Source organism: Marmota marmota, unplaced genomic scaffold (genome assembly GCF_001458135.2).
Source record: "Marmota marmota marmota unplaced genomic scaffold, marMar, whole genome shotgun sequence".
Taxonomy (NCBI): Eukaryota; Metazoa; Chordata; class Mammalia; order Rodentia; family Sciuridae; genus Marmota; species Marmota marmota.
Genome location: NW_026000229.1, coordinates 54,237,673 through 54,259,331, shown reverse-complemented (window position 1 = coordinate 54,259,331; position 21,659 = coordinate 54,237,673). Strand labels below are relative to the sequence as shown.

At 30.8% G+C, this 21,659-nt stretch overlaps 1 protein-coding gene across 1 annotated transcript in view; it reads right to left on the bottom strand.

Moving 5' to 3' along the window:
- Positions 1 to 2,436: 2,436 nt before the first annotated feature.
- Positions 2,437 to 21,659, bottom strand: part of Lrrc9 (leucine rich repeat containing 9) — an 86,667-nt gene continuing 67,444 nt past the window's right edge. Inside the window, exons 25-31 of the mRNA XM_048793626.1 lie at positions 20,948 to 21,084; positions 18,918 to 19,135; positions 15,078 to 15,146; positions 11,548 to 11,688; positions 7,874 to 8,018; positions 6,117 to 6,285; positions 2,437 to 4,992 (exon numbers count right to left, since the gene is read on the bottom strand). Coding sequence (XP_048649583.1) covers positions 4,953 to 4,992; positions 6,117 to 6,285; positions 7,874 to 8,018; positions 11,548 to 11,688; positions 15,078 to 15,146; positions 18,918 to 19,135; positions 20,948 to 21,084 — 919 coding nt within the window. The 3' untranslated portion in view covers positions 2,437 to 4,952. The remainder of the gene's footprint in view (positions 4,993 to 6,116; positions 6,286 to 7,873; positions 8,019 to 11,547; positions 11,689 to 15,077; positions 15,147 to 18,917; positions 19,136 to 20,947; positions 21,085 to 21,659) is intronic.

The window sequence follows — 21,659 nt, the reverse complement described above, 5'->3', positions numbered from 1 at the left end:
TTTCTGAATGACTTATTAATCAAAAATTAAACCATTTAATAATTCTCTAATCTATGAGCAACATGTTATCTAATTTAGTTTTCTATTTCAAATTTTTATAATTGTACACTTGTGCCTCTGTGTCTTTTTTTGTAGTGTAAGAAGTTTGACATAGTGTAATTTTTGTTGAGGCTATAAAACTAACTTGTTACAATTACATGTGACCTGTATGCTATAATTTTATTTGCATTTGTCAATGAACATGTATGTGCATGTATATAATGTTGTTTAAAAACTCCAGTGGTGGTAGTTTTAGGATATTTTGTTGCAAATAGTGGCTTAATGCCTAAAATAGAACACAGTCCTTCACGCAGAAAATTAACCAGGGAAATATGCCAATTTGGACTTCATTTCCATCCTATTGAATGACTGCATTCATTCTTTTTAGATTTAAAGCTTTTCATTTACTGTTCCCTCAACACTTTTTATATAGAATTCCAGCTTGCTTTTCACCTATCTTTTAACAGTTTAACATAGATGGCTAGATCAAGTCCATTGTTCCAATTGTATGCAGCTTAAAAAGCTCTGCAGTATTTTACTCTTTCCATTGTATCTGGCTTCCCTGAGTGCTCTGCTCACTGCATTTTACTGTACTCCTGGTTTCTAAACCCATTTATGCCTATTCTTTCTGAAGACACTTGTTCATCTGGGAGCTTAAATTGACTTCTCCTCACTCTATTTCCTTAACTAAAACTGTACCATTAAGGTTGATTGAAGTCTTTTAAAACACTTCATAAAAAATGAAAGGCTATAGAGAAGTAGGCTACCAGTGTTTGTAAATATGTGTTTTAAGCCAAATTGATAGGAAGGAATAAGAAATAATTGGAAACTTAAAAATGTTATTGATATATATTTTCAAATAGATTAGTTTGTTTTTGGTTCTTTTTTTGGGAGACATACTTGTAAAACATTCTAGGAAGGAGGGGAGAGGGAGCATTAGGTTACAATTAAAGACGAAACAAATAGTAGAGCCAAACCACTAAAATTATCAAAAACATTCTCTAGAAAAGAAAAACCTAATTTTACAATAAGATATAAAACACACAAGTCATGAGTAATATAACTTTTTTTCTAATTAGAATATAATTGTTATTTTATGGTTTGCAAAGTAGTAAGGACATCATTAATCTTTTTTCTGCCTATAATATTTAACTCTGCTGGAATGAAATAGTTTAAACATTTAGAAATTAGAATTATAAAATTAAATGCCAGGAAAAAACTTAGAATACTATGTGAAAGATAATTTATGTCTATTTCTGTTAAGTGTGATAAATGTAATTCATTTAAAAAGCTCACTAAAATATATTATCCTGATGGATTCTTATTCGTAAATGATACAATACAAAGAAGAATCTAAAGTTATTTCAGAATCATTGCTGTCTTCTGTGGAACATGGCAATGTTGATGAATTGATTTTTTGATTTACCTAAAATATCATATAGTTAAGACCTAATAAAATATAAAAGATAAATAATTTATCTTAAGGTTATTAATATTTAAAAAGTACTTCTAAGTTTCTTTGAATATGCTTTTCTCTTTTTAGTTCACATTTTTTCTATTAAATTGTTAATGTTATCTGAATTATAAGGAAAAATCATCACCAAAACAAAATTTTAAGATAAAATGCATAGACTGAGAAATATCTTTGAGTAGTTTTCAAAACACTTTTATTCACAAAAGAATAATGGTATAATTGTATAATTAATATTTTGTAAGATAAAAACAAAGTATTTTTTATTAAACTTTAATAACATTTTATTGTATTCCTTATTAAACTAGTACTAAAAGGCAGCTATGAATTTAAATTGTAATTTAGTATAGGGTTTTCTTTTAAAATATTTCAGTAATGTAGGGAAGTGTAGAAAAATGAATAAAAAGTTATGGCATCAGAAAAACCAATCAATTTCTAATCCATAAACAAATTGATTTGGTTAGATTTATTTAATAACTAATGGAACTTGGCCATAAATACTTGCTTCTACTCATAAAGAACTATAAATGATTTACTTTGTAAGTAACATTTAATTGAAACCAAGAGCCTAGAAAGTGACTAAGCTCTAACTTTTAAAAATATTAAACATTCTCATAACATTTGATAAAAAGACATGGCAGGATTATTTTAAAACTAGTCATTAATGACTATAAATACATACATGCAGTGTAAGTTCATAGATAACAGTGTATAATCTAAATTCTAGAACAAACATGTTCACAACCATAGTTAATTTTGTGCCAATAGAAAAATCCAGGGCTATAAAAATAGGAGTAAGCAATAAAGATCTTATTGAACAATTAATTATAATAAATCTTCATGTATAGAAATCAGAAGATCAGTATGACATTATCTATGTTCATTTCAGCTTGGTAGGCTTCTAATCTATAAAGTGTCCTAATTTCTAGCTTGCAAGGTTGTTTGTGGAATTGGAAATTGAAAACAAGTCATAAAATCCTGCATATGATTACAAGCAAAATAAATCTATCAAGACATTTGCTGGAAGCAAAAAAATAATACTTTTGCTGTATTGCAGGTACAGAAATTATATATTTTATCTAAATGCTGGAAGAAAATGAATAGTTGACAGTCTTTACATACATTAGGGGTCTACAATAAATGATTAAACAGCACATTATTAATAATTAATTGCCAATAAACTTGTAATGGAAAAAAGAATGAATTTGGAATTGAAAAAAATGTAGAACTAGGTGTGATATGTATCTATAGTCACAGTTTCTATGTAAGTGAAGATAGTACATGTCATACTTATTTCATAGTATTATTATAAATCACTTAAAATGTGGGTTAGTGGTTTGTAAATTTATAACACTTTTGCAATCAGTTGTTTGGTATAATTTGTAACTATAACTTAAATTTCAGTTTGTGAATTATTTACTTAAAATCACTTAGAGCAGATTTAAAAATCACTCCTATAAAAATCACTTACATTCAATAACATTTTCATTTTTTTTGTTGAATAGGGATGGAATAGAGGTATAGCTTTGCCTTATGAATTGTGTATACTAATAGCTTAGCCTATCTAGGTATTTCCAGGGGAGTTGTATACCATGTTAATAACATCTGCTGTTGTAACAGAAAAAATTCAAAACTGCTATGCCAAATCATGTAAACAATCACCCATTCAGTACTTTTATATGAAAATACTTAATTGTGTATTTATATTAAAAGGTTCTTAAAGGTTGGGTCTATAGTTATATTTGGTGTAATACCTACCAATGCCTAAATATGTGTTTATTATTAGTGTTGCTATCAAATTATGTATTAAAATTATTTTCAAGAAGCAATTCAGATGTAATTAAAAATTTATAAGAATTACAAAATATCTCAATTTAGTGATGTGAACTAACTTTCAATTCAAATGAAAAATCTCAAATATAATTTAAAAATCCATAGGAAAAATGGTTAAAAATGTGCAAAAATGTTAACTGTATGTGGTATATTTTTTTCTGCTTCCTACTTTTCTATAACACTTTTCTCCAGTGAAAACTTATTATATTTACTTTTCCACTTACATATTTAAAGATACTTTTGTTATTAAAATGACATATATTCAGCATTTCATTATATATAATCATAAAAGAAAAAGCAAATGATACCAGCTTAGTAATAGTGTAGACATTGTCACAGTATTGTAATAAAAGCAGTTGCAAAACTAAAGGGCAACAAAGACATCTTCTGGACATCTTAAGAATTGCATAGTTATTTTTTAAACAAAGGACCTTATTTCCATTGTGTAATAGTTATTTAAAAACCACACATTAAGAAGGGCAAAATCAATCTATAATTAGGTTTGAAATTTTAAATATTACATGATTAAATTACAAACATACAACAGTTGAGGAAGAAAAATACAAAATCACTGTATATACATTGGAACGCTATCTTTGCAAAATTTCTTTGAAATTATTGCCAGATAGATTTATTAAAGTATAAACATTTTGGAAAAAACAATTTATTTTTATTAAAAGAAATATCATGAAAACTATATGAAATATATATATTGAACCAATACTTTAAAAATAGGATACTTTCTGAATCATGGAGCCCTTTTATATCAAAATATAATTTGGTCACCAACTTAAAGAACTGTACTTAAGAGATTAAAACCATATTTAATTGATTTATGATATTTTAGGTATGTAATAGGTTAGGAAAAAATTCTTTCCAGTGAAATATAATTATTAAAGATCAAAACTGTTCACTCAGTTTGAACGTATGTTTTCAGACAAACTACTTGAAAATTGTTTCCCTGTAGACACAATTCAATTTGTACAAAAAAAAAAAAAAAAGAATCTTTCATTCTGAGGAACCAGTATTGATGTTTACTATTTGCATCTCTAAACAAGTTTGAGGGAAGATCTGGTTTTAGAGATTTTGTTGTTTTTTGTTTTTTTCTCCCAGGTATAATCCTAAAAATCTGTAACAAACAACTAGCTTTAGCAATGGTTGTGTTTGGTAAGCAATGTATGCTTTAGTTTAGTAATTTCAAATGAATATGCTATGAATGAAAGTGTGCTTATTTCCTAAAATTACCTTTTCCTAATAATTTCAGATGACAGACAATAATTGAATATCAGAACTAGGCATTTGATTCTCTGGATTTTGTTTTATGTGACTTTCATTTTTTTCAAATTATTGAATGCTATTAACAGTTCATGATTTTTATAATATAGAAATCCAAATAATTAAGATAACCATAAAGAAAGTTTAAGAGAGGTGATATTAAATCAAATTCATCAGGAGTGATAGATCATCTTCAGTTGGCACTGAAGTGCTTCAGTAACATGAGTAACATGATTCTCTTATTTTTTTTTTTTTCACTGACTACTGTCTGCTAGCTTTTGCACAACTCCCAAAAGAAATAGGTTTCCTGGCATATGTTCATTTGTGTAGGCAGTTACATTCGATTTGATCTTGAAAAGGTGCTCCCAGGAATTCTGTAAGAAGTAGGCTATTTATAAGTCAAATAATGGTAACTTATTATCTTAATGAGGTAGTTAAGGTAATTGTACAGTAAATAATTTCTACATTTAAAAAATATTTACTTTTTAGTTTTTTTTTTTTAGGTGGGAACAATATTTTTATTTTATTTCTATGTGGTGCTGTGGATTGAACCCAGTGCCTCATGGATGCTAGGCGAGTACTTTACCATTGAGCCACAACCCCAACCCCATAATTTCTACATTTTATATGCATGCAATTTCATAAAAATAATATAAAGGAGAAAATGATTCTATTTTTGAAAAATAGGTTATCCTGAGAATTCACTGAAACACAACTGATTCTAGCAGGAGAGTCAATGCAGAAAGAGCCATGCCTATACTAGATCTGCTATTGGAGAGCGAAGGTATAACTACAAAATATCTGGGGGCAAGCAACTGAGAAATACAGGCAGGGAAGTTTGGACTCTGAATGAGAATTAACAATGTTCTTAGGATTGAGCTGGCTGTATGGCTGGGTCCAGCCTAGAAAGGGTAATAAGTGGGAACTTGAAAAAAAGCTTTGAAGAATTTAGAAAATTCTTTACCCTCACAGTTGCATAATTGAATTTATCTGCTGTTCAAAATTTAAGTAAACTACTTTCCAAATTCAGTGAGTAGAGTGGAGAAAGAATACAATTAAAAGTAGTTCCCAGGTAATTATTTCAGTGTTACCTCCCTGGTGAGCACTTGGAATTTCTTGAGGACTATTCAACCCTGATTGTCATTTCGAATCTTTTGAATTATGATGTGAATACTCTGAACTTTGGGAAAGGTTTGGTGAATGGGTGAAAAGAAGCCCTATGTTGATAACTTTTCTCAGCTATCAGTGTACATATATAATAATACATAACATATTTACTACACTTCTATACATGACTGGCAAATATGGAGAATTTTTTAAAAATGGTTAAAAATAATGGTATTAAAATAGAATAGCTTGGGGCTAGGGTTGTGGCTCAGTGGTAGAGCACTTACCTAGCATGTGTGAGGCACTGGGTTTGAGTCTTAGCACCGCATATAAATAAATAAAATAAAGGTCCATCAACTACTAATAAAAACGTTAAAAAATAATAGCTTACCTTCCCTCATTTTGGTTGCTCTGGTACATTTGTGCAGTTGGAGATGCAATATTAGGATGTGACAGAAGATTAGGAGAGAGATTTATCCCTCTAAGTTGCCGAAAAGCTATTTCTGCATGGATGCTCCGAGGATTACTTGTCAGGATCCCTGTATTCTTGTCTTTTTTGTCTGAATTTGTAGGAATTCAGACAGTTAAAATTATGAAACAATGAAAAACATTAAGTAATAAGGTTTGGATGTGGGTAAGACGAAAGTATGTTGTACATGTTTTATAGTATGAATTAAACATTTAAAATAAAAATATAAAATTGGCATATAGCACTTAATGTGGCTTAAATTTTTGTGAGTTAGTGGATCAATTTGATCCTTTCTGGGTAATTTTTTTTAAAATACAAATATCCAGATCTGCATGCTGTAATAAATGTACAGATGAAGTAACTATACTTTTCAAAATACAACTTAGGACACCAAAATGAAAAAAAAAAAAATGGAAAGAAATTAAGGACTTTTCCACGAAATCCTAACAAATCTTGAAGAAGGATATATGAAAAGGAAGTTATGAAGATGAATTGAGGATTGAACTAATAGGGAAAAGACATTCCTGAAAATGATAGTACACTGTTAGGGAAGCTAAAAACAATTTAGTGTGCCCAATTTTGTGTATAGTTCTACCTACTGGACAAAAACAATTCTCATTTTTACTAAAACTGAAAAGTCATAAAATATGTGGAAGTATGAAAAATAAGATAAATCTAACAATAAATTAGCTAGGTGTCTTTTAATTGTGTTTACTTTAAAACTGTAACCATATTGAGTAATTGCCTACTTTTATATAGTAGGCTTTTAAGATAATTTTGTAATTGTTGTGATGTTGAGTTTTATTATCTAACAGTGGTGTAAGGACAAGGGAAAGTTAAAAGGAATGGAAGTGGTGAGCCCTGAAGAAAGACTAGCTATCCCCAATTTTGCTGAAATAATAGATAGCCAGTTTAAGATCTGGAATTCTGGAACAGGTTTGTTCTAAATCTGAATTAAAATGTGTATAATAAAATCATTTCCTTGTCCTGTTCTTTTAGTATATTCCCTCCTTCAACCTCTTGAAACTCTTCCCTAATTGCTTCGTAAATTTACCGGTGGTTTTAGTGAAAAAATATGACCTCTTTCTAAGATATCCTCTATTCCCAAAGATTCTGTTGTTGTTATTATTTATTTATTATGGTACTAGGAATTGAATTCAGGGACACTCTACCACTGAACCACATCCCCAGCCCTTTTTTTTATGCTTTGAGACAAAGTCTCACTAAGTTACCCAAGATGGCTTCCAAACTTGTGATTCTCTTGCCTTACCTAGCCTACCTCATTGCTGGGATTACAGGCATGTGTTACTGTGCCCAGCTCTGTTGTTATATTAAAAATTTTCTGATTTCTACAGTTAACAGGATTTACTAATGAACTATGATCCTAAGATAGCTACTATATAAAGAAAATTAAAGTTTTGGAAAAAGTCAGGAAATAATAGGGCAAGTATCACAAAGTTTACACTGTGAGAGAGCAAATGTTTAGCTAGTTTAGTAGTTGAGTAGAACAAAAACTACCATAGTCTCTGAAATCAGAATGGCCACAGAAAACTTGAACATACAATTTTAAGAAATATAAATTAAAAACACCCAATTTTAAGGAATATTAAGAGTAAAGTGAGATTTTCATTTCAAATGAAGTGTTTTGTTTACAGTCTCTGAAACTCTTGTCAAAATACCTTCAACTTCAGGAGTTAAAGTGAAGTCGGGTCCCAAGTAATGGCTAAATCCACCAGGCAGAATTACATTTGTTATTTTAATGGGAGATGCTTTCATTGGGCAGAATGATCCACCATCCATAGGAGAGTTGGTAACAGGAGTAAACTACATAATAAAACAAAACAATTAAAAACATCTTACCTCCAAATCTTAGATCAACAGGTTTAGTCTTCACCACAAACCTCACATGACAATCAAATTTTTCTTAGTCAGCAGTTAACATGGTTGCCTAAACACAGAACTGGTACTAACTAAAACCTGTAGAATCCACAGAGCTCTCTGGGTGATTAACCTTATGTTCTGTTTCTTCAGACTGCTTTTGCACTCAGCACTAGAAGCTGGTGCTTCATGGCACTTCCTCTTTTCAAAGTGTATTAATAAAGTAAGTGTAGAATTAAGAAAATTAGAATTAAGACTCCTCCATTTGTAATGTTTCTTCTTTTTCACATTAACTCGTCAGGTGCCTTGCAGGTACTTAGTTTTTCAAAACCAAGTTAATAAAATAGGGACTAAGAAAAGCAAATTACAATAATTATAATGAAAGTGGTAAAGCTTTAAATAGTATTTACAATGTAAACCATCAAGGATTAAGAGACTTTTAAGAATTTCAGGAATCAGCAAATGGAGAAGAAAAGTATTTTGAGAGGGAAACTTGCTGTCCCTAGAAATTTATGACCCCTCTGATGTCATTAATACTATGAATTTGTTTATACTTTTAAAGATATGAATTCTGAACATATTATTGAACCTATTTAGAGACATAGGCCTTTGCCATTTGTGTAAAATTACTGATTTACTTCATACTTTCTTGTTACCAAGAAGACAGCTTTGAAATGAATGGTTTTTACTAAAGCTGGCCAGTCTCAAATTCCCTTATTCCTTTGTGGGAGTTACTTCCTATCACTAATCTAGAATGCTAAAATTTAACAGCATTCTATTAGGAATTAGAAAACTAATTTCAAAATGTTTTGGTTTAAAAGACAGCTTTTAGAGTTCATTTCTCCTTTTTCTGGTGTTTAAAAGCAAGAATAGCAGTCACAAAGATTAGTATATTAGACTGAACTGATAATGGCTCAATTTTGTTTTTGCCATGAAAATGAGAATTACTGTTGAATCAAAACATATATCTCCAGAATAAAGACTTCAAATACACCCTTTGTTTTACTAACCATGTATTGATGAACCAAAAACAAAATTTAAAATAAAATGTTTACATATAGAAAAACTAAGTGGAAAGATAGTTAAATTCTTTTATGGAGCACTGATTCAAATGGCAAGAATATAGACTAAGATTACATCATAGAAGAGCATTGGGAAAAATCTGGGTTCACTATGTAAGATATAGAAAAAAAAAAGGACAATAAATAAACTTTTCAATGAAATATTCATCATTGACTGAAATTTAAGTTAATGTACTTTATTCTGCTATATGAAAAAAATTTTTTAAAATTACCTAGGGAAATTGGGATCTTTAAATATGTTTTAAATGATTTTTTAACATTACTTTAAAATAGAATCTATAAATTTTAATATGATAATTTTTATAGGTTTCTCAATAAAGCCCTTACATGAGGTATGATAGAATAATTTCTCTCTCCCAGAGATGTTCAATATCCTAATCTCCAAAACGTGTGAATATTTTACTTTACATAGCAGACGAATTTGCAGGTGTGATAAGGTTAAGGATTTTGACATGGGGAGATTACTGTGACTATCTAGATGAAGGGAGACAGAAAGATCTGATAGAGAAGAGATGTGATGATGGAAACATGCGGTCTAAGTGATACATTGCTGGAAGAAGCCAGTAGCCAAGGGATGTAGATAGTCTCTGGAAACTGGTAATAGCAAAGAACAAGTTCTCTCCTGGAACTTCCAGAAGGAATGCTGCCTAGCCAATGCTTTTTTCAGATGTCTAATCTCCAGAACTGTAATATAATAAATTTTTATTGTTTTAAGGCACAAAATTTGTGATAATTTATTGCATTTGGAATAAAAAACTAATTCCTGAGGCATACAATTTTCAAGAAGTGACTTGCTCCAGGAATACAAAATCAAGAAAGGGAAAGAAACCTTCAATTACTGAACTATATTTTATTTCATCTTTTTTTTCTCTTTTGAAAGACTGGCCTGTGACAAGAATTTGAGTACATGAGACATGTAGTGCTTTTCTTTATCTACATCATACAGATTGATGGCTAAGATTTTTTATAAGACATATATTTTAGAAAAAATGTAGATATCCACAAATCATTTTTATTAATATTAATAACTTTTATTAACATTAAACAACTTTGTTTCACAAGTCTCTGTGGATACTTTGACCTATAGTAGAAACTCCTTTGTTAATTAAAGTCAATATTAATCAGAAAAGTTAGGATTAATAAAAAAGTCAGGAAGTCATAAAAATATATAGTAAATATCTTTTAAAAAATTTATAACATAAAATTACATGCATTTATAACATAAAATTACATGCATTCACCAATCTTCTGATAAAGGGGCAAGTTCTTTTCTGTAAGCAAGGGTCTTTTGATTGGTATTTTATCTGATTTTTCTTGGATAAAACATACCCTTTAAGGTTTTGCCTACAATTTCCAGTTTGGGTTTCTTTAAAATAACAAGAATTTAAAGATATGTGAGGAAAATTTGAATATAAGAATTTGTCTAGATTTAAAAAAATAATTTCCCCATATATTTTCTCTAAATTTTAATAATTTTCTCCTTTATTTTATAATTTTTCTTCCATACCTAATTTGACATTATATACTAATAGTGTGTGTGTGTGCTTGCTTTTTATCCAGACTTTCTAGTGAGTTAAGTGAAAGCCAATTAGGAGGGCTTCTACAGTAAATATCTCTTTCCTCTGCAAGATGCCTTTTTAAAAATAACCTCTGTTCCTTAACTTTTTAATGTCCTTGGTCTCTGGTTTTCACTTACATAGAGGCTCACTTATATTCTTCATCCACATCCATCCAGGTCTTTGCAATCTCTCTCTTGGATTATTCTTAAAAATCTCAACTGGTTTCCCTATCTCCCCCAGTCTCTTCTTCCTCACATTTTACAAAGGCTCACCTCTAATAATGTTTGGTCTTGTTCAAAAGCCATTGATTTTCTGTGTTAAATTTAGTCATTAGGGCAAAGTCATTAAGAGAAGGGGTGGTCAGTGATAGAATTTCCTAATGATATGTTTTTGTGGTTTCTTCTGTCTCTCTTTCCTACCATAGCCAATTCATTTTAGGGCCCACAGGTAAAAGGCCCAGTAATTCTGCCAGCATACAAGAAAAGAGACACACATCTCCATTGTTACGTGAACTGTATGATACAGAGTTGAGGTGAGAACTCATTCCTTCTCTTCCTCTCTGCCTAAGTGGAAACAATTTTATTATTAGTTTCTTTTCATAAATATGTTGTTATAATTTCTTACCTTCAAGCATAATCTGATATATTAAGCACATAGATACTAAATAATTTGTCAAGGTACATTAATAGAAAAAGGTAGTTATCACAAAATAGATACTATAATAATCTATAAAAACATAGATTTAAACATTTTAAGTCACAATGTATAAGATATAATGTTCATTTACTAATAATATATATGTTTCAAAAGGAAAAGTATCAATAATATAATTACCATATTTTTCTTTGCTTGTAGTTCAGAGAAGTGAAATTCAGCTTTTACTCTATCTTCTGAATTTACAGGAATTCCATCTAACATCTGTAAGTTAGGCAGTCGAAATATGAGCACATGACGATGTAGCATTTTTCTACAAATCTAAAGAAAGTTAAACATAACAATTTATTACTAAAATCACTTTTACTTCAAATATTAACCTTTAAAAGAAGGCAGTTTAACAAAGACAGCAAAGATGATGGGTAACAATTTATAGTATTAGATACTATACATATGAGCCCCTTTTAATTTCATATCATGCTAAATGCAGGTAAGAATTTTTTTTAGAAAAAAACTAAGGCTATTACTAAGGCTATACTTGTAAAGTACTGTTATTAATTACAGGCAATCTTAATTTTTGGACAGGATTACATTATGAAAGTTTGTTGAAAGTTCTGGAGCTTACATGATATTTTCCAAAAGGAACTATCCTATTTAATTTAGTACATATCTGTATGTGGTCCATATGCACCAACTCTTCCTAGTGTCAAACTACTCCCCTCACCAAAAAAAAAAAAAAAATTATGAACATGCCCAAGAGGGTATGTAGAAAGTGTTAAATTTAGTAGGTCTGAACTTTAGAATGGTGTGCTTGTACAGATAGATGGCTCTTGACTGGTATTTGGTACTTGGAGTGTTCCCACCATTCCTTAACTGATAAGGGTAGTTCACTGTGCAATATGATTTGTACTCAACCTGCTTCCCTTCTGAGAATCTGGAATTTTGGCACATGATTAGGAGAGGGTCCCTATGTGATTATGTAATCAGTTTCCAACAAAATTCTGTTCCATGTAATCTTCTCACAGGCATGAGCATGAGGAAGTCTGCATGTAGATTCCTCCAGACTTTCCCTTTTCATCTGCATGTGTATCCTACTCTTACCATGTCACTGTAATTAACTATTTTAAAAGAAGATGGTAGATACATATACACTAATGGAGAAATATCTCTAACATATATGATTGATTTAAAACGCATACAAACACACCAAACAACTGACCACATTCAAGGCCACAAAACCAAGTATCATAAGTACCAAAATATAGAATATTTCCTTTGATTGAAGTAAAAGAACATCAGAAATAAATGACAAAGAGATAACTGAAACCACATTATTTATTTGAAATGAATACAAAGACATGCACAACAAATTAAATAAGCAATCTTTTGGAAAACAGATGATTTTAAGAATAAAAAATAGTTATAAAAACTAGGGCTGGAATTGTGGCTCAGCAGTAGAGTGCTCGCCTAGCATGTGCGAAGCCCTGGGTTCAATCCTCAGCACCACATAAAAATAAATAAGTAGAATAAAGATATTGTGTCCAACTACAACTAAAAAATAAATATTAAAAAACTACAAATCAAAACTTTTAGAATGTTGCTGTACTTTGTAACCTAAAATTTATTGATTCAGAAGAAGTATTGAAAATTATTGAGCTAGGTATCCTATTTAAGAATTTTTTTGAAAAGAAAATTTTAAAAAACTAAAAGAAAAAAAGGGTAGAAATTAGTGAAACAGCAAAGAAATAATAGCCTTAAAAACCAAAATCTCATTCTTTGAAGTAAATAACTCAATAGACAAACCATTACCAAGATTTATCAATAATAACAAAAACCAAAAATTGATAATTTTAAATATAAAAAGGGTGACAAAAATACACAGGGGAGACTTTAAAAATTCATGAGTTCTATGATAACAATACGTAAAAATTTAGGTAAATTTTTACAAAGAATTTTTAAAAACCATTAGAACTAGAAAAATGGTTCACCAAGTTTCCTAGACAAAGAGAAATATACAAAACCCAGAATTTCTTTACTTCTACAACCCCAAAAATAGAAAAATACAAAAAGGTACCATTTAAAATAGAAATTAAAACAACAGAATAAATCTAGCCAAAAATGATTAAAATCTTTAAGGAGATAATTATGAATCTTAATTGAAAGACAAAAAACAAACAAACAAAAGGAAGATACATGTGTTTTATGAGTGAGAAAGCTGAATGCTGTGTTAGTGGAGACTGCTTATTGACTGTTTTTCTTTTTTGTTTTTTAAATATTTATTTTTTTAGTTGTAGTTGGACTCAATACCTTTATTTTATTTATTTATATGTGGTGCTGAGGATTGAATCTAGGGCCTTGAACATGCTAGGCGAGCGCTCTACCGCTGGGCCACAACCCTAGTCCCTTGAATGTTTTCTTCTTGGTAGAAGTACTATAGCTCCTTGATGTAGCTTTTTCAACCTCTTCACTCCCTCTCCACTAGTAAAAGCAGAGTGACTTAACTGGTAGATCTGGGAAGAGTGAACTGAGCATTCTTGGATCCTCCTTTCTTCTTGGGAAAGAGTTTATTGCTGGGAGAATGTGTCCTCCCATGTAGAGAAGTCTCAGTCTAGTATTTTCTGCTTCTGAGTGATCAGGATTGCCTATTTCTGGGATTAGATAGCATGCCTATTTGGCTTTCTCACTGAAGGGATCCTGCTTTACTGAATGCAACCATCTTGAGACTTCTATGAGTATCCCTATGTAACCCTGTTATGTTTTCCCCAAATAATTTCCCAGCATACTCTAAATGAACAATAAACTTTAGAGGGTTATATGGGGCTTTACAGTGCCAGGAATGTGCCTTATATTTTTGATATTAGCTTGAGATAGATCAGGACATTCTGGCTCAGATGAAAGTCACTTTTGTACTATTATGTAAACCCTTCCCCTCTGACCCAAATCACAGAGATCCAGTGGTCTTGCTGCATCCTTCACCATACTTGCCAGAAAGTCCCAAATAAATTGCACTCCATGTAATACGAGATCTGTTTGCCTTTCTTCAGTCTCACAGAATCTTGCCATCAGTTCTTTTATATCAGATCGAGACCACTAAGCTAAGAAGATATTTTCATTTCTTCACTGTCATTTTTTCCAGTTTGTTCAGATATTAGGTAAACAAAGGTTGTACTTATTGGATCCTCTTGAAGACTCCAACAAGAAAGGTGGCAAATTTCCCTCAAAATTAATTTAGAAATGAATTCAATTCCAATTAAAATACTAACAAAATTTTCATATAATTTGAGAAGTTTGTCCAAAAATCATAGGAAATTTTAATGGGCCAAGAATCACTAAGGCAGTAAAGAAAGAGAAACACATAAGGAGAAAGAGAAGGAGATAGAATAGAAGAATATTTGGAATCTCTTACTCTAACAGACATTAAGACAATATAAAATGTTAGTAATTAAGACAACATAAAAATACTAGCACAACACCAAACAGGCAAATGAATACAATGTAGAACCCTGAAATAGACCTTCTTATATAAGATAGTAGCAGTTTTCCCTGTAATCAGGTAGAAGACACTATTCAATAAATTGTGCTGGACCAATAGTTTTTTTTTACATTAATCAATAAATTAACTGGCTATGCAGATAAAATTAATATTATAAAGTCTTTCTCAAAAAATAATTATATACATAATTAATAAATTAGAAAGGTAACATACTCACTGGATTGCCATAAACTGTAAGCTCCCTGAGAGTAGAGATGACATCAAGTTTTTCTAGTTCTGTGATATCCTGTTAAAAAAATCAACCAAATTATTTGATTAGACCCCAAATTTTAAAATATGGACTTACTTTATGTAAATTCTGGATTGCAGACAGCTCATAATTAAACCCTATGAAGTGAGCCTAAGTGACATTTTTTTTGCATGTTGAATAAAGGCAGATCCATGTACTGTAGATTCAAAATATATGATTGAAAGAGATAGTATTAGTTTAACATGGAAAATGTAAGCAGTGCTTACAAGAAAAGACCAAATAGTTTTTCAGAAGAGTTATAATTTATTCTATGGTTTAGATTATATTTAGCTAATTCCTCCAGAGTATTAATCCAGAAGTGTGGAAAAAGGTGAATACAGTAAAAAAAAAAAACAATATCAAAGATACACATTTAAATATAATCTTAACAACAAAGGAACAATCAAGTGGACTACATTTGTTGCTATTTCCAAAATTTAACCATCAAACTTCACCTAAGATTTTTACTAGTTCACATTAATACAATGAAGTTATTGATATACCTAAATTTATATTTGGAATTACAAGTGGATACATACAGCCAATTCATCTATATTTAGACCTATTTTAGTTCACTTGGAAGTGGAATTTGATTTTTAAAATGACTGATCTTTTAAAAATTATTTTGATTTTGGAGACATCATAAAGGGGGCTTTGAAAACACTCAACATCTAGTGATCTATAGATATTGTGCCTTTTTATCCACAGGCAGTTCCTATCTATGGCATCCAAGTCTGATTAGAAGTCAGAAACACATGAGAAGTCTGTACATTATTTTTTCAAAGTACAGCAGTACTTATTAGTGAACTATCCCTAATTGAAATATTCATTTCTCATGAAATATATTAATGCAAGAACAGTATGTTAAATTTTTAGAGGATAATTGTGGCATAAAATTTTAAAGAGATAACAAGCAAACTAATATGTCCATAATTACAGAAAGAGAGCTTTCCATTTTTTATACAGGCCATTTTTTACAGTACTGTGCTGGAGTTAACTTTTACTGGCTCACAAAAGTTGATTGGTATATTTTCAGGAATTTTACAGGATGGTGTTTTAGCTTGCAATTGACCATGGTAGAGGAAATTATACCATGGGGAAATTGGCAAATGCTACTAATTAGGGCTTTTTCTTCTAAAAGTTATACATTAATCACCAGCACATCAGTGGTTATTAGCTTTTGAGTACATTATCAGGATAAGAACTTACAACAGTCACAGTAAAGGTATGGATTGGGGCTTTCATTTAGGTCAAGAAATACCAAAGATTGTTTTTCTGGTGTTACTTATGGCTTCAGGTTATTATCCAGATGTTTAAAAGTAGACAAAGTAGTTGGATGCATGATAGAGCAATCATTCAGACACAGGAATCAAATGGGACTATAGAGTTGAACTCATCTTCATTTGTGTTTCTGTGATTCTTATAAGCAAGACTATAGGCCACAATTTTCCAAATTTACATTAGTGGACATTGAATAATTTATTCTAGGGCTAATTTATTCTAAGGCTAAGTCAAAACCTTCACACCAGAATCTATTAGATCAAATTAGGGACTGCATATACTTTCACATGAAGTATTATTGTTCTGCTAATTTTTATGAGCTTTTCCCCTCTTATTCTATGAATCATCACCAATCCAAAGGTTGTACTCTAACAGTTTAGTGGAAATTAATGTTGGTATCAGCTTGTCCAAGTCAGTATAAATCTAGAGACAAAATTCTCCCCTCAAAAAATTTGAAATGAAAGTTAAAAATTTTTGAAGAACATGGTTTTAAAACTTCAAAAGAATCTCCAACTTGCCCTTGTATTCCTCTGGGTTTGTTTTTTTTTCCTCCTAGCTAAATGTATGGTCACATTAAGGTACTATAATATTAATGGTTAGAATAAGTTTAATGGCAAAATGATCAATCTAAACCAATGAAAATACCATTTCAAGGATGAAAATAAGGGCTGATATCATTAAATAATCAATAAAACTCATCCTTTCATTCAATGATAAATGTGTCATTCCCCATGATTTAAAATATAGTTTATCATTTAACTTTATTAGATTTGATAGTAAGCCTGACTAAGCATTACTCTGTTTAAGTTGCCAAGGAGAAAGTTGCCATACTAGCTGACCTGTCTATTCAGCCCCCTAAGAGGAACCAGGGGGCTGGTGAGGTAGGGGGACACTCCTGGGGAAAACCCAATTACCGGGTATAATCTTGTAAGAATGCTGGTAACTGGACATCCTGTCAAACAGAACAATGATATTTGTTGGGAAGAAGGTCTTTATAGTATTCTCTTAGCTGATCTGCCTGGCTAAGGACTGTTTACAGTAAATATATCTGGAGTCCTTAGAATTATAAGGTAGCTCCCTATATAATGTCACATAAGCTCAAGTTATAAAATGGAAATGTTTCATAAATTAAACACTCCCTTGCTATATGAGATTACTTCACAGAATCTGACTTTCAGACCTCATCTTTTAGTGTAGTTAATGTGTATGATGTGGGAATAAAGGATCTGCAAAGCATTGGAATGTTCCTATAGTATTCTTGAAATTATTAGTAAAGCCTGATGCCATATAAGATCTTTTTCTTTCTCCCCTCTCTCTTCTTTGTCTCTGTCTGTCCGTCTCTCTTTCATGCTGGGGACCAAACCAAAGGTCTTGCACATGCTAAATACATATTCTTCCACTGAGTTACACTCCTGGCTATAAGTCCAATTTTTCAGTCCTATGCTTAACCCAGTTGTTATCACTGGAAATATTTCCAATAAAATAGCAATTTTCCAAATTTAGATTTCTTCTAAGTAAATCTTTGGAAGAATCATCACCAGTTTGGTAGGCTTTTCACAGATGAATGTTTGAATCTGGGTAAATTAGTTGTATATTGTTTTTCTCTGTATGTACATTCTCTACTTGCTATGTAGAAAGGGGCACTGCTCATGATTTCCTTCTAATCTTGGGAGAGAGCTTTTATATCACCCAGAAAAGGCTTCATGAACTATATCAAAGAAGACCATAAATATTTATCAAGCATCTACTCTGTACCATGTATATGCTATATACTGATAAAGATGTAAACAATATAATTTTTTTCCCCAGACCTAGAGAAGTACTCCAGAGTTCAGTTTGTTGTTGAGGCCGTCTTAGAAGTATGGACAGAAATAGAAGAGTGAAAAGAAGCTAACAGAACATTACCGAAATGCTAAGAAAAATATAAGGACTGCATAAGATAATGTATTCAGCTCTCTATTAGTACAGTATCTCAGGAGAGAGTCTAAGCAGACTCTGTGGCCTAAAAGTAGAAGTGGCCTAAATAGGTAAAACTAAAGGGAATCTGTGTAAGGAAGACTTGAGTGGGAAGAGTTGGAATATCAAAGTCATTATAAGGAGTTGAATCAAAATACATGTAGAACAAGTATGCCAAATTTTATGAGCAAGAGGAAGTCTGAAATTGAGACTCAAAACCCAGCTGAATCAATAGTAGTCAAGGAACAAATGATAAGTCTAGGAGAGGACTGATGAGACAAGCCTGAGAACATTTAGAGCCAACAGTTATCAATGGGTGGATGCATATGGGTTTGCCCAGTTTATAAGTCTAGATGTAGGGTGGACATGTCTACATCACAAAGTATATGCCTCAAAATATACATGTATATAAATGATAAATAACATTTACATACTAGCAAAAATTTCATTGGTATGTTTGGAAGCTTTATGTTTAGTGTTTAGAGGAATTAAAGCTTATAAATCTCAATACAACAACAACAAAAATGTTACCTGGATTTTATTATATCCTAGGAAGAGTTTCTCTAGTTTTACCAAAGGTTGCAATTTGCTCAGCTCTCGTAGTCTATTTTCCTCCAGATGAAGTGCCAAGAGAGAACTTGGTTTGGCAAAAGCACTGTCATTAAATGCTCTGATGCGGTTATGGTCTACCACCAATTCCTGAAGGACTGCTAAGTTGTCTAGCCCTTCAACTTGACTGATTTCATTCCCTAAAAAAAAGACAAGTCATGATATATGAAGTGAGCCCAAATTTTAAAAGTTATCTACCTTCTTCTCTATATTTTTTGAGGGGGGGAAACAGGTATTGAACTCGGGGGCATGTGACCACTGAGTCACATCCCCAGCCCTATTTTGTATTTTATTTAGAGATAGGGTCTCACTGAATTGTTTAGTGCCTCGCTTTTACTGAGGATGGCGTTGAACTCGAGATCCTCCTGCTCAGCCTCCCAAGCTGCTGGTTATAGTTGCGCACCACCATGCCTGACTCATTTAAATGTTTTTATCAAATGACTTAAAAAGGTAATTTTCATTTTTATGTCTCAACAGGTTTACAAACTGATTTTTCTCTAACCCCAGATAGCAACTTCCTCAAAATGACATTAGATAGCTTTAGTATGTCCTTTTGCCATTATGAAATGCAATTATGCAATTTTGCAATGAAATTATGAAAATATCTTGGATTCTTTTGATCTCCTTATATATCTAATTAGTCATTTTGACCTAATATTTCATCTTTTTAAGTTGAATATTAAATGAGATATGTAGACAAACATCTTGCCCAATGACTCCATAAGTGGCAGCTATCATTGTCAGAGTATGTTGTCTCACTCCTTATATAGAACTGCCCCACTTGGATTTGCCATGCTAACCATGGCAACTGCACAATTCCCCCTTTACATTATTAGATTAAAATAGACTTTCTATGGTTAGGTTTTCCACTTTTTGCTATGTCAATGTATCTTTTAAAAGGTCTGTCATTATTATGGTCAATTTCTTGATTTTTTTCCTTTTTTTTTTTCCTCTTTAAGGTTAAGTCTCCATATTCTTGATCCCAAATCAAAAATACCTTTGATAGGCAAAAAAAATACATTAAGTTTTTAGAATATAGTCTGAAAAACCTGTCTTCCTGAAAAAAAGTAACTATCCAAATTTCTTTCCATGTCTCATAATGAATTTTGTGTGATGTTAAATAATTATTGTTAGATAATGTTCCAAACTCCATGGGTTTTTTAATGCCACTTTTCTAAAAAATTTACAATTCCTATCTATTGTTGACTATATTCTGTCTAAATTTCTCTGTCTGGCTTTCCTTAGTTTGGTCCTGCTCAGTATTTTTAACTTCAATTCTTCACTATTCCACAAAATTAAAAAAAATACTATAAAGTGATGAGACTTACTTAAAAAACTAAATAAAACAAATAACTCATATCAGGCTGGTCCCTTTTTAAGTGTTGGCCCACAGACATTGCAATTGTGTCCTGTGACTCTTTTCTTCCTCCCTTGCAAAGCTCTCAAAAATGATCATTTATAATCAAAATTGTAGAGGAGTTAATCTTTCAGTTTCTCTTTCTCTGAACTTCTATTGCACTTACTTAGTAACACATAGTTAAAACTTAATTCATCTTTGTCTGAGTACATCTCCTCAAGTAGATCTTAAATTACCTCAGATTGAGGATCTCTGTTATGTATAATTACAATAATACAGTACTTTCATAGTACTTATGAAACAATTTTGACTTAGGAAATATTTGTGTTAATGGTTACTTTATATTGTTTTTTAAATAGAATATTATATAAAAGTAAATTATGATGTAATACTGTATGTAGCCCCAGAATATTCTATTTTCCTTCAAAAAATGGTTTTGAAAATCTGCAGATAACCAAAGAAAAATCCATGTGTGATTATTAAAATATTTTTGCTAATAAATATTTAAATAAATGTTGATACTGGAATTTACTTATCAAAACAAGATGAGATCAAGTTGATTTAAAACATTTTGATATTAAGTGTTTCTACTTACCCTGTAGAAAGAGGAATTTTAAATTTCTTAGTCTGTTAAGTTGTAGCTGGATTAAGTTACAAATTCCATTGTAGCCCAAATGAAGAACCTCTAAACTGTGCATTATTGGAGGTAAATTTTCACTGCTCATTGTATCTCTGAAACACATAAGTTTCAGAACATAAACCTAATTTCAAATCAGCTATCATAAAAAGATAGTCTGATATGTATTTAGTATAAATTATAAGAGAAAAATGAATAGATTAATATATCAGAGTTGAGCTATAATATGTATTATCTTATATTTTATGTAATATTAATTTTTATTTTTAGTTTTATGTGGTAAAGAATAAAGATGTACAGAAAGTCACAATGAAAAGTGATAGCTAATGCAATCAGAAAAGGAAAAAAATGTAGCCAATTGCAAAGAAATGAGTAAAATTGTCTTTATTCTCAGATGACATGACTCTGTATTTAGAAAATACAAAGAAATACATCAAAAGACTATTTGAACTAATAAATGGGTTCAGCAAAATCACAAGATAAAATAATATATAAAAATAAATTGCATTTCCAATATTAGCAATAAATAATCTGCAAATGAAATAAAGAAAGCAATTCTATTCACAATAGTATAAAAATAATAAAATACTTCAGAATAGATTTAATGGAAGAAGTGTAAAATTTTTACACAGAAAACTATAAAACATTGCTGAGAGAAATTAAAGAAGAT